The 13,182-nt window shown below is 44.0% G+C and overlaps 1 protein-coding gene across 1 annotated transcript in view; it reads right to left on the bottom strand.

Annotated features, from left to right (window-relative positions):
• Positions 1 to 13,182, bottom strand: part of Fer1l5 (fer-1 like family member 5) — a 53,266-nt gene that overhangs the window by 15,915 nt on the left and 24,169 nt on the right. Inside the window, 3 exon segments of the mRNA XM_013364867.4 lie at positions 116 to 216; positions 967 to 1,091; positions 12,620 to 12,797. Of these exon segments, the coding sequence (XP_013220321.2) occupies positions 116 to 216; positions 967 to 1,091; positions 12,620 to 12,797 (404 nt within the window).

The raw sequence follows: 13,182 nt of genomic DNA, 5'->3' as shown, positions 1-13,182 counted from the left end.
AGGAGGCCAGGGCCATTCTCTGGAGGAGCATGGGGTGGGGGAGATCGGGGTTCAAGCCCGGAAGCAATCAGAGTGGAGCCCACACACCTGCACAGGACCCGGCCCCCATCCCTACTTGCAGTCCTCCATCAGCTCCTGCCGCAGCTTTTCCCACTGAGACAGCACATCTGGGTCCCTCGGGTTCCGGATGGACTTGAGGGTGTCCAGGTTGGCTTTCTGCCCAGCAGGAGGGAAAGGGGAGGCCGGCCTCAGCGTGGAGCCTACCTGGGACAGGCTACAGGGCAGACGAGCCTCTGAAGTGTAACCTGGTGATGTCCCTCCAAGGCTATCCCATGCCCTCTCAAGGCCAGGAGATCCTCCTCTACCCAACAGAAGTGGGTGGCGGGGAGGACCCACCTGAACTGGAGTCATGGACCCTGAGCCTCATCTGTAGGTGCGAGAGAGTCATGTCCAAGGTGGAGGCAGCAGGTGTGGGTATCCTGAGATCTATACTCCTTGACAGGTGCATAAGATCCTCTATGATCTGACCCTTCCCAGCTCCTCTGACTTCCACGTCACTTCCATGCCCCATCTCTCTGCAACTTTAAAACCTGCCACATCATCTCACAAACTCCTACACAGTCCTCAAAACCCTCTGAGTTGTCACCTCCTTTGTGAATACCTCTTCTGACTTGTCCATCTTCACATCTCTTTGATCTTAAATCTTTGGCACCTGGGTCTCCATGGCAGCCCTGGTGGCACCATACAGTCACCCTGTGCACATCCCACTTCCCCAGACAGTGGGGACAAGGGCTGTTAATTCACGTTTGTCTCTCTGATGCCAGGCAAAACACCTGGCACCTCCATCTCCACGGTGGGAGGGCCCGAGTGAGCGTATGACGGGCTCCTGGGCGTCCTAGGACCACGGCGCAGGTTCCCTGTCTCCTGTCACGGATCCACCCTGCCTGGGCTCCCGGCATCACTCACCAGGTGGTCCCGGGTGACCTGGAGGACGTTCAGGCAGTTTATGCGGAAGCTGACGTCCTCCCAGTTGGAGGTCACCGCCACCACGGGCTTGGTGTTATACCAGGGCACATAATAGTAGATGTTCCCTGAAACAGAGACAGTGGGGGAGAGGTGTCTGAGGGACCCGGGGAAGTCCCTGTCACCATCCCCTCTGAGGACCGCCCTGGGCCACCATTGCTCACAGTGCCAAGGACCCTCTGGGGAGCTGTGCACCGTGAAGGACATGGCCCCCACCAAGCCTTCATCACGCTGTGGGACACGTGTCCCTGGCTCACAGGTGGGGAAACCCAGGTGAGCCACCGGGAGCAGTTTGTCCACGGCGGCACAGCTGAGCTGTCCAAACCCAGGCTTCTGGCTCCAGAGGCCCGTGAACCTCAGGAGGTGCCCAGGCAAGGGGCACGCCTCAAAGCAGGGGGTTCCTGCTGGGTGGTCTGTCCGGCAGAGCAGGCCCAGGGGACTGGCCATCGCAAAGGATTGTGGGGGAAAGTGGTCTGGATGAAAACTGTAGGGCCAGCCGTGTTCCCTGGCATGGTCCCTGTGGGGACACAGAGGGGAAGAGAAGAAATGCAAAGAATTCCTTTTGTGAAAGGCCCCATAGCCTTGGTCTTGAGGAAGAATCCACAGAGGCCAACAGATTGGGTTTCTTTTTGTTGTTGTTGTTGTTTGTGACACTAGGGATCGAACCCAGGGGTGCTCTACCACTGAGCTACATATCCTCAGTCCATTTAATTTTTCTATTTTGAGACATGGTCTGCTAAATTGCTCAGGCTGGCCTCAAACTTGAGATCCTCCTGCCTCAGCCTCCCAAGTTGCCAGGATTACAGGTGTGTGCCACTATACCCAGAAGCAAAGATTTTTAAAAAGCCTGTGAGGCCAATAGCTAAACTATGGAACCAAACAAGGTGCCCTTCAACAAATGAATGGATAAAGAAAATATGGTACATATACACAATGGAATACCACTCAGCCTTAGAAGAATGAAATTATGGCATCTGCCCATAGATGGATGGAACTGGAGACTATCATGCCAAGTGAAATAAGCCAGTCCCCCCCCCAAAAAAAACCCAAACCCAAGGCCAATGTCCTCTCTAATAAGTGGATGCTAACCCCCTATAAGGTAGGGAAGGGGGAAGAATAGAAATTCATTTGCTTAGACAAAGGGGAATGAAGGGAAGGGAATGGGACTGGGAACAGGAAAGACAGGAGAATGAACAGGACTTTCCTATGATGGACACACGACTAGTGAATCTCCACACATGGACAGCCACAGCATGGGGAGTCACACTCCGTGTGCGTATGACATGTCAACATACACTCCACCGTCACGTATAGCTAAAAAGAACAAATTTAAAAATCCATAAATATTAAAAAATAAAAGAAAAAAGCCTGTGGGGGCAAGCAGAAGTCAAAGCTGACTTTTTTCCTGTGAATTTCTGGCGAGTCTTGGGGCTGTGTGTGTGTGTGTGTGTGTGTGTGTGTGGCACCTGAGCGGTACTGGGGGCAGGAGAGAAAGACAGGGGCTGCTGCAGGTGGACGGTGGGGCAGGAGACCCCATGCGTTATGCATTATGGGTCGGCTGTGTCCATGTCCAGAGGCCTATTGAAGTCCTGAGCCCAGCACCTCAGAGTGTGGCCTTCTGTGGAAACAGGATCACTGAAGATGCAGATGAGGTCGTGCTGGAGGAGGGTGGCCTTCATCCCACACGACTGGTGTTCTTCTAAGGAGGGAGACAGGCTCCCTTACAGACAGAGGACAGTCATGGGAAGACATGTTGGCACAGAGGACACCACGTGACCACGTAGGCAGTGAATGGAGAGATGTGTCTATCGGATAAGGAGCACCAGGATCACTGGCCAGCACCAGAAGTGAGGAGAGAGGACAGGCATGTGACAGAGTCCCCTCAGAGCCTCTGGAGGTGTCAGACCTGGCCCTGATTTCACCCTCACATCCTCCAGGCCTGTGAGAGAATATATTTTTAGAGGGTTTTTTTTTTGGAGGGATATAAGGGATTGAATCCAGGGGTGCTTAACCACTGCCCCATCCCCAGCCCTTGTGTTTTGAGACAGGGTCTCAATAAATTGCTTAAGGCCTCACTATCTATGTTGTGGAGGCTGGCCTCCATCCCGCAGTCTTCCTGTTTCAGCCTCCTGAGCTGCGGGGATTACAGGTGTGCGCCATTGCGCCCAGGTCATTTCTATGGTTTTAAGCCATCCAGGTGGTGGCACTTTGTAAGCAGGCCTAGTGAACAAAGCAAGTGCTCCCAAACCTCATGAGTGGCAGAGAGCACACAGAAGGGGACAGTGAGACTGTTCCTTGTCTCCCTTGGGGCCCTGGGTGGAGGAGAACATGGCCCCAAGGTCATTAGCACAGCTGGGTGCTCTGAGATCCTGCTACCTGAGAAGGTGGATGAATGGCAGGTAAAGAAATCACTGTAGCCCCTAGTTTACAGAGGCCCAGGTACCTAGAGGAAGCAAGGGAGAATCTTCTCCAGAGAAGGACACTTTAGACAGACCTCAAAGATTTCCCATAAAATTCCAGGAAGACGAGCAGTTTGGCACCCCAACACATGCTCCACAACCCAGCAACTCCACTCCTAGGTGACACCCAGCAGAAAGGCCTTACACCATCACCAAGGGGCCTGTAGAAAAAGTAGCAGCTCAATTCATTACAGCCAAAAGTTGGAGACAGCTAGCTATCTCTCAATAATAGGAGGGATAAACAAATTATGGCAGACAGTTATCCTTCAGTATCGTCAGAGAATTGTTTCCAGGACCCTTGCAGGGACCAAAACCCAGGGGTGTGCATGTCCTTCTGTGAGTAACAGAGCATGTGCATTCATACCTCTCCTGTGTACTCGAAATCATCTCCTGATTGTTTATGATTGCCTCACAGGGTGGAAAGCTATGGAAACAGGGTTATCCTGTGTAGTTTAGGGAATTAAGACAAGAAAAAAAATCTGCAAAAAAAAAAAAAAAAAGAAAAGAAAAAAAATCTTCAGGTGTTCAGACAGATGTAGTTCTCTTTTGTGAGTATTTCCAATCCCTGGTTAGTTGAATCCACAGATGACGGTGGATTCACAGGACCAACTGGATTCACAGGATCATGGGCTACACATCAAGGAGAGAAAGGGAGCTACAAGCACACCTAGTGTCACCTCGATCTGTGAACACATTGCACCAAAAATCTGATAAGCAGCCAGTCATGGTGGCTGAGGCTGAGGCAGAAGATCCCAAGTTGGAGGCCAGCCTCAGCAACTTAGGGAGACTCCAATTCCAAATAAAAAATAAAAAGGGCTGTCAATGTAGCTCAGTGGTAAAGCACCCTTGGAGGAAAAAAGTGTTAAAGAATAAAATCAAAATGTCTAACATGGTGTGTGGAACTGTGGTAAATGCCGTGGAGAAGAATAAAGTGTATGTTGGGGGAGCTGCTGGGCTATGTTAAACAGAACAGTTACCTAAGACCTTTCTGATAAAACCCATCCAGAATGCAGCCCAGAGAGCCCAAAAGATGGACAATGTGGAAGAGACATTGAAAAACCTGGAGGACAAGCCAGGAGCTGTGGTGCATGCCTATCAGCCCAGCAATTTGGGAGGCTGAGGCAGGAGGATCTTGAGTTCAAAGCCAGCCTCAGCAGATTAGTGAGGCACTTAGCAACTCAGTGAGACCCTGTCTCTAAATAAAATATATTTTAAAAAAGGGCTGGGGATGTGACTCAGTGGTTAAGCATCCCTGATACCAAAACAAAACAAAACATGGAGGACAGGAAGGTCCACAGAATGAGTTCCTGAAAGAAACATAAGCGAGAAAGAGAAGAAGAAATCCACAAAGAGAAACAATCTTGGGATTTTCCAGACTTATTGGAAGACACTGGTTCCAGCCTCTGGTACCATAGATAAGCAGGGGGGGGCAGGGAGGCGCGACGGCAGTTTTTCTCTTCTGTTCTTGGAGAGCTTACAAAAGCTACCCAGAGAAGGAAAATAACTTCATCTGCAGCAAACCAGGAGACACATACGATCTGCAGACTCTTGAGATACACACAAGGACTGCCAAAAGCAACTGTGGCTGCCCTGGAGCACCAGGGATGAAGGGCAGCGGAAGGTACCTGGGGGCAGTGGAGAGGGGCCCACGCTCAGAGGGAGCAGATCACAGAAAGTGCCAGCAAAAACACCCTCAGGAGGCAGAGGAGATGGGAGCCGCAGAAGGCAGAAAACAAGTAGAAGGAAAACAAGACCAGCAGAGAAGACAACAGAAGGAGAAGCCCAAGGAGACTAGACCCTGCAGACAGCTCAGCGAGGGGCCCAGAAATGAGGGCAGAGTCTGCAAAGTGACCAAAATAAAATGGAGGAAAGAGTCAAAAAAAGATCAGGGAGAAAATGACAGACATAGAAGAAAACCGAGGGGAACGTCCAACCCGTAAGTGGGGCCCTTGGCGCAGAAAAACAAACAATGGAACAGAGTAAGTATTTTAAGATACAATTTAAGGAAACTCACATGGGGAAAGGGTTGTCTTTTTAACAAATGGGGCTGGAACAATCCAGTATCCACACACTGATTAATTTAAAATGAATCATAGAAAAAAAGAAAACAAAATGAAGCATAGAGCTGAATGTAAGAACTAAAACTTATAAAAAAGAAAAATAGAAATCTTCATGATTGTGGGTTAGGCAAAGAGTTCTTAGACACCCCCCTCCCTAAAAAAAATGGATTTGATTCAAATTTAGAATATTTGCACTTCAAAAGTCACCATTAAGAAAATGAAAAGACCTGGTGTGGTGGCACGTGCCTATAATCCTAGCAGCTCAGGAGGCTGAGGCAGGAGGTTCATGAGTTCAAAGCCAGCCTCAGCAACTCAGCAAGACCTTAAGCAATGTGTCAGATCAGGCTGGGCAGGCAGCATGACCCTCGCCATGGTAAATACATGGCTTGCTGCCTCTTGTACCGTGGTGATGTGGTCCCCAAAGATGTCAATGCTGCCATTGCCACCAAGTCGCTGCCACCAACCTAACAGTAAGGAGACCTTTTCTCCAAATAAAGTAAAAAGGGCTGAAGATGCAGCTCAGAGGCAGAGAGTTTGCCTACCATGTATCAGGCCTTGGGTTCAATCCCCAGTACTGCAAAAATAAATAAATTAATTAGTCAAAAGCGCTTACTCAGGGCTAGGATTGTGGCTCAGTGGCAGAGCGCTTGCCTAGCACGTATGAGGTAGTGGATTTGATCCTCAGCACCATATAAAAATAAATAAAATAAAGGTATTGTGTCCATCTACAACTAAAAAAAATTTTTTTTGTTTAAAAGAGTTTACTCATAGATGAAAAATTCTAAACAAAATATTGGCAAATCAATTGTAAAATGTATAATGGTCAGGCGCAGTGGCACATGCCTGTAATCCCAGCCACTCAGGAGGCTGAGGCAAGAGGATTGTGAGTTCAAAGCCAGCCTCAGCAATTTAGTGAGGCCCTAAGCAACTTAGGAAGACCCTGTCTCAAAAATAAATAAAAAGGGCTGATGATGTGGCTCAGTAGTTAAGCGCCCTGGAATCAATCCCTAATACCACAAAAATAAATAAATAAATAAAAATTAAATGTGTAACAAATACAAGGTATAAATACAATTTTTGTTATAACTGCATTGTATATTATATACAACATAAATTGAATAATTATATTATTAAAATAAGGTGGTATAGTATTAACTCAGAGTAGAAGAGGACAAGTTAAGGCTCAATACTATCATCCTTTGAGAAACCACTAAAAATAATCCAAAGATATGTAGCCAATAAGTCAACAAAGAAGACAAAATGTAAGACTAGGGATTTGGGCTGTAGCTTAGTGGTAGAGTGCTTACCTAGCATGTGAGAGGTACTGGGTTCGATCCTTAGCACCACATAAAAATGAAGGCATTCTGTCCATTACAACAAAAAAATTTTTTTAAATGTTAAGACTAAAATCAAAACAAACCAGGGGCTGGGGATGTGGCTCAAGCGGTAGCGCGCTCGCCTAGCATGCGTGCGACCCGGGTTCGATCCTCAGCACCGCATACCAACAAAGATGTTGTGTCCGCCAAGAACTAAAAAATAAATATTAAAAATTTCTCTCTCTCTCTCACTCTCTCTTTAAAAAAAATAAAATAAAAACAAACCAAACCAAACAAACAAAACCACTTAATCAAGACAAAAAGAATAACAAGAAAATTCCAGTGTTTTTTTTAAATAGAAATTGTCATCATATGAGTTAAATTTTATATGAAAATGGAAAAGAAAAAAATTAGCAAAATATGTTATAAGGGCTGGGGAAGTGGCTCAAGCGATAGTGCGCTCGCCTGGCATGCGTGTGTCCTGGGTTCGATCCTCAGCACCACATACAAACAAAGATGTTGTGTCTGCTGAAAACTAAAAAGTAAACATTAAAAAATTCTCTCTCTCTCTCTCTCTAAAAAATATGTTATAAAAGAACAACAAAGTTGGAGTAGTTGAACTATCTATCTGATTTCAAGTCTTGTTTTAGAGCTACAGGGATCAAGTCAGTGTTAGGGGCTGGGGTAATATGCTGTCTCCAAGAGACTCACCTCATAGGCAAAGACATCCACAGACTGAAGGTGAAAAGATGGGAAAAAACATATCACTCACATGCATCTTGTAAAAAGCAGAAGTTTCTATCCTCATATCAGAAAAAGTGGACTTGAAGCCAAAGTTAATCAGAAGGGACAAAGAAGGCCATTTCACATACTTAAGGGAATTATACATCAACAAGACATAAAAATCGTAAATATTTATGCCCCAAACAATGGAGCATCTATGTACATCACAGAAATCTTTCTCAATCTCAAGAATCAAATGGACCACAACACAATAATACTGGGTGACTTTAACATGCCTCTGTCACCACTGGACAGAGATTCTCCAAACAAAAGCTAGATGAAGAAGCTATATAAGTAAAAAATACATTGATAATTTAGACTTAACAGACATATGTGGACTATTTCATCCATCAATGACTGAATACTCTTTCTTCTCAGCAGTACACGGATTCCTCTCTAACACAGACCATGTTACCTAAGCTATCACATATGCTGGCATGCAGTAGTAATATTACCTTAACATATTTTTAGCATTTATAGGCTATTTTGATAGCTTACTTTCCATTTATATAAATTTTTATGTTCTTGTTTTTTTCTTGATTAGACTTGTTTTATGAACAACTTTTAGTTGTATTATTTCTCCTCTATTCCATATATTTCTGCTCCTACTCCTACTTTTTTCTTCCTCCTACATAATTTGAAAATAATTTGTTATTCTAGCTTCTTTCTGATACAAGTACTTTAAGTTATAAATTTTCATCTGAGTATGATTTCATCCCAGAGATCCTGATATTTTAAGCTTTTATTATTACTTGCTCAAAGTGCTTTTTATTTACTTTTCTTGTACTTTCTTCCCTGACCTCTGATATATTTATAAGTGTACCATTTAATTTTGAAATAATTGACATGTTGGGGTGGGAGTCTATAGATCCTAAGGTGGGACTGCTTTCTAATGTGACAAATCATGCAAGAAGCAGTGTCTGAGCTGGGCGTAGTCGCCTATAATCCCAGCAGCTCTGGAGGCTGAGGCAGGAGGATCTAGAGTTCAAAGCCAGCCTCAGCAATAGTGAGGTGCTAAGCAACTCAGTGAGACCCTGCCTCTAAATAACATACAAAATAGGGCTGGGGGTGTGGCTCAGTGCCAAGTGCCCTGAGTTCAATCCCTGGTACCAAAAAACAAACAAACAAACAAAAAAACAGTAAGCATGATTTCAATTTTTTAAAAAAAAGTAATAGAGGTGCTGGGATTGCGGCTTAGTGGTAGAGTGCTCGCCTAGCATGCATGAGGTACTGGGTTCAATCCCCAGCACCACATAAATGTAAAATAAAGATATTGTGTCCACCTTAAACTAAAAAATAACTATTTAAAAAAAGTAAATAGAAATGCTTTTTATATTAAGTGTATTGGTTACATATATGTCAAATTTTATCCAATTGAATACTTCAAAAATGTGGGTTTTATTGTACTTCAATTTTACCTCAATAAAGCCACAGGGGAAAAAAGGCACACACACACACACACACAAAAAAAAAAAAAAAAAAAAAAACTGGCACAAGGATCAACAAATACATCAGTGGAAAAGATGAAATTCTATAGAGACCACAGTCCATAGTTAACTGATCTTCAACAAAAGTTCCAATATGAGAATGAACAGGTTTTTTTTCAGCAAAGAGTGCTTAAAAGGAGATACACACATCAACCCCTCCCCTCACACCAAATGCAAAAATTAAGTCAAATTAGATCATCCACCTAACATAGGAGCTACAACTGTAAAACTTACAGAATGAAATACAGGAGACTATCTTCCTAATCCTGGGTGATGGTCTAAGGCAAATATTCCTTAGGCTTTATAATGTATGAAATGTGAAAGAAAAGATAATCCACAAATTGAAATCCAAATTAGAAACTTCTGGGCTGGAGATGTGGCTCAAGTGGTAGCAGGCTTGCCTGGCATGCGCGGGGTTGCTGGGTTTGATCCTCAGCACCACATACAAATAAAGATGCTGTGTCCACCGAAAACTAAAATAAATAAATAAATATAAAAATTCTCTCTCTCTCTCAAAAAAAATATAGAAACTTCTGATCTTAAAATTAAAAGGGCATTAAAAATTGACTGTCACAGACTGAAAAATATTAGCAGAATATATCTGATGAAGGAGTTGAATCCAAAATACAGAAGATGATGCAGTTCCATACAAAGAGGCAACTTGGTGAAAGATAGGCATCAAAAGACTTGAACAGTCCCTTTGCTAAAGAAATATGTGAATGAGATGCCTGTGAGTCCTTTGGCTCAGGAGGCTGAGGCAGGAGGATCATGAGTTTGAGGTCAGCCTCAGCAACTTCGAGAGGCCCTAAGCAACTTGGTGAGACCCTGTCTCCAAAGAAAAAATAAAAAGGGTTAGGGATACGGCTCAGTGGGTTAAGCAACCCTGGGTGCAATCCCTGGTAACAAACAAACAAATAAACAAAAAATCGTGAATGACCAATTTTCTATATTTTCAACTGGGTGATGAGTTCATGGAGCAGATCTGGCAAGAAAGTCAAGGTACACATCATAAGAAAAATACAGCCAAATGAACTGATGAAAGATATGAGCATGTTTACACACAAGGAAGAAACGAGTGTCGGTATACATATGAGAAAATTCTCAACGCTCATTTAGAATCAGGAAAAAGCAAATTAAGTTCACATGAGATTCTAGTTCTCATTCATTACATTGGTAAAAATTAAAAGGCTGGGCAACATCAAGTACTGGTGAGAACGTAGCCTAACAGGAATTCTCATACCATACTGAGAGTGTAATTTGGCATAATCGCTTTTGCTTTGAGATTCTTTTCCACTCCTAGGTATATAATTTAGAGGAAGCCTTGAGTTTGTGACCAGGAGACACGTACAAGAATGTTCATAACAAAATTATTATACTATCAAAAAGAGGTACAACCTAAATATCTACATATACCACATAATTTATGGTATAATCATGCAGTGAAGTATATAGAGGAATTAAAATGGATTGCAGCTACACAGACCTATATAAATACATACTGTTGAAAAAGATTGAAGACAGATGAGTACAGACTGAAAGAGTACATAACATTAATTAGAAAAACAGTATGCTGTCTAAGATTTCATACATGGGGGTAGGAATCAGGAAGATAAGGATGATTAGCATCAGAGGATCAGGGTTATTTCTGGGGTGAATGGTTCAGTGTCTTCTAAGACACTAACAATTTTCTGTATTTTAAGATGGGTGGTGAGTTCATGGGAACTCATTAAACTGCACATAAACCTTTTATATACTTTTTCATATGTATGTTTCATAATATAAAAAACAAGTAGAACATGATGTTAAATGCAAGAGACCAGTAACAAAGAAACACATGTTGTATGATTCCATGTGTATGAAATGTCCAGGAAAATCTTTATAGGAAAACCTATCAAGACAGAAATTAGACTGGTGGTTGTCTAGGGCTAGGGAGGTGGGAGATATATGGGGAGTGAGTGCTACCTTTTGTCTCAGTACAATATATATATATATATATATATATATATATGTTGTAGTTAGACACAATACCTTTATTTTACTTATTATTTTTACGTGGTGCTGAGGATCAAACCCAGGGCCTCACACATGCTAGGCAAGCGCTCTACCACTGAACTATAACCCCAGACCTCAGTAAAGCTTTTATTTAAAAAACAAACAAACAAAAAAAAAAACACAGAGGTAGAGGCTGGGTGCAATGGTGCACACCTCTAATCCCAGCAATGAGGGAGGCTGAGGCAGGAGGATCACAAGTTCAAAGCCAGCCTCAGCACCTTACTGAAGCCCTGAGCAACTCAGGGAGACCTTGTCTCAAAGTAAAAAATAAAAAGAGCTGGGGATGTGGCTTAGTGGTTAAAAGCCCTTGAGTTCAATCCCCAGTATCCAAACAAAACAAAACAACCAGGTGGACTATTGGGACCTACAGAAAGGCTGTCAGTGGGACACAAGATGGTGACTGATGAAGGCGAGAGGAAGACAATTTTGTGGTGCCAATTGTTCTCAAAATTCTAGCACATGCCCAGATGACCTAGAGGGTTTGTTAAAATGTGGCTTGTAGGGCCCCATGCCCAGATTTTCTGATTTGCGAGTCTTGGGCAGGGTCAAGAATCTATATTTCTTTTTTTTTTTTTAAAGAGAGAGTGAGACAGGAGAGAGAGAGAATTTTTAATATTTATTTTTTTTAGTTCTCGGCGGACACAACATCTTTGTTGGTATGTGGTGCTGAGGATCGAACCCGGGCCGCACGCATGCCAGGCGAGCGCGCTACCGCTTGAGCCACATCCCCAGACCAAGAATCTATATTTCTAACAAGTACCCAGGTGATGCTGCTGCCGCCCAGGGACTATGCCACTCTACAGTGCCTGACATAGGTGTCCAATAGATCGATATTGGATGAATGAATGAGCGGAGGGATGATTGCTGATTGGGTGTTTGAGAGAGTGGATGGGTAAAGGTTGGATGGAGGGGTAAAGGACGGGTGGACTGGGAGGGGATGGTAACCGGGTGGCTGGGTGAGAGATGGTCCAGAGTCATAGAGGAAATAAGGTTAGAAGTTGTAACATGGAAAGTAGTGTAAAGAAGAGCATGAAGTCGAGACCTAGCATCAACTCTTGGTTCACTGCCTACTAGCTGTGCGATGATTGGCAAGTGACTTCATCTCCCCAAGTGTTAGTCTCCTCATGTGTAAAATATGGGTAGATGATGCCTACGAATGTTCCATGAGCTAATATCCTTGGAAGAAATGGCACAGGGCCTGGCAGACAATGGTTTGCTTTCCACTTTTTTTTTTTGGTACTAGGGATTGAACCAAGGGGTACTTTACAGTTAAGCTACATCCTCAACCTTTTTTATTTTTTATTTTGAAACAGGGTCTCGCAAAGTTGCCCTTGGTAGCCTTGAACTTGCCATCCTCCTACCCCAGCCTTTAAGTAGCTGGGATGACAGCCATGAACTCCCATGCCCAGCTTCTCCTCTTTATAGAATCTGATGATTACCGTCATATATCACTGGGCTGTACTGTGTGGTTGACACTAGAGGCTTGTAATTCAGGTCCATCTTGTTTCCATAGTAGCCGATGCTGACCTCAAACTGGATCAGGTCCTTAAAGCTGGGCATCATTGTACAGGAGATGAAGACGACACACAGGCCATACTTTTGGCGGTTCTGCTGTTTCTAAAATGATAACCCCCCCCCCAATCCTCAGTACATAAATAAAAAGGAGAACAAAGCTGTACTGACAGGCAGGAAGGTGAGGAAGAAATGCCCTGTTTCTTTCAAAAGCCATCTTGGCTTCTCTTTACAGTGAGCTAGACCTTCATTGAGACCCTTCTTGCACCTAGTTGATCAAGAGCAGGTCTTTTCAGGACCTCTGTCACATGGCCCACTCTACCTGGCCAACCCTGGTTCCCTCCCCCTCCTGAAGTTGGGCAGAAGGGCCTCTTCTCTGGTCAGCCTAGGCTCTGTGTTAGTTTAGCCCTTCCCCATTCTGAGTAGAGAAGCCCCTTCCTTTGGGTCTAAATCCCTAACTCAAAAGAGTGGGTCAGGATGGGCAAGGTGC

Source organism: Ictidomys tridecemlineatus, chromosome 12, assembly GCF_052094955.1.
Source record: "Ictidomys tridecemlineatus isolate mIctTri1 chromosome 12, mIctTri1.hap1, whole genome shotgun sequence".
In the NCBI taxonomy this organism is placed as follows: domain Eukaryota; kingdom Metazoa; phylum Chordata; class Mammalia; order Rodentia; family Sciuridae; genus Ictidomys; species Ictidomys tridecemlineatus.
Note: the sequence above shows the minus strand (reverse complement) of the source record. Positions and strands in the feature narration are given on the sequence as shown.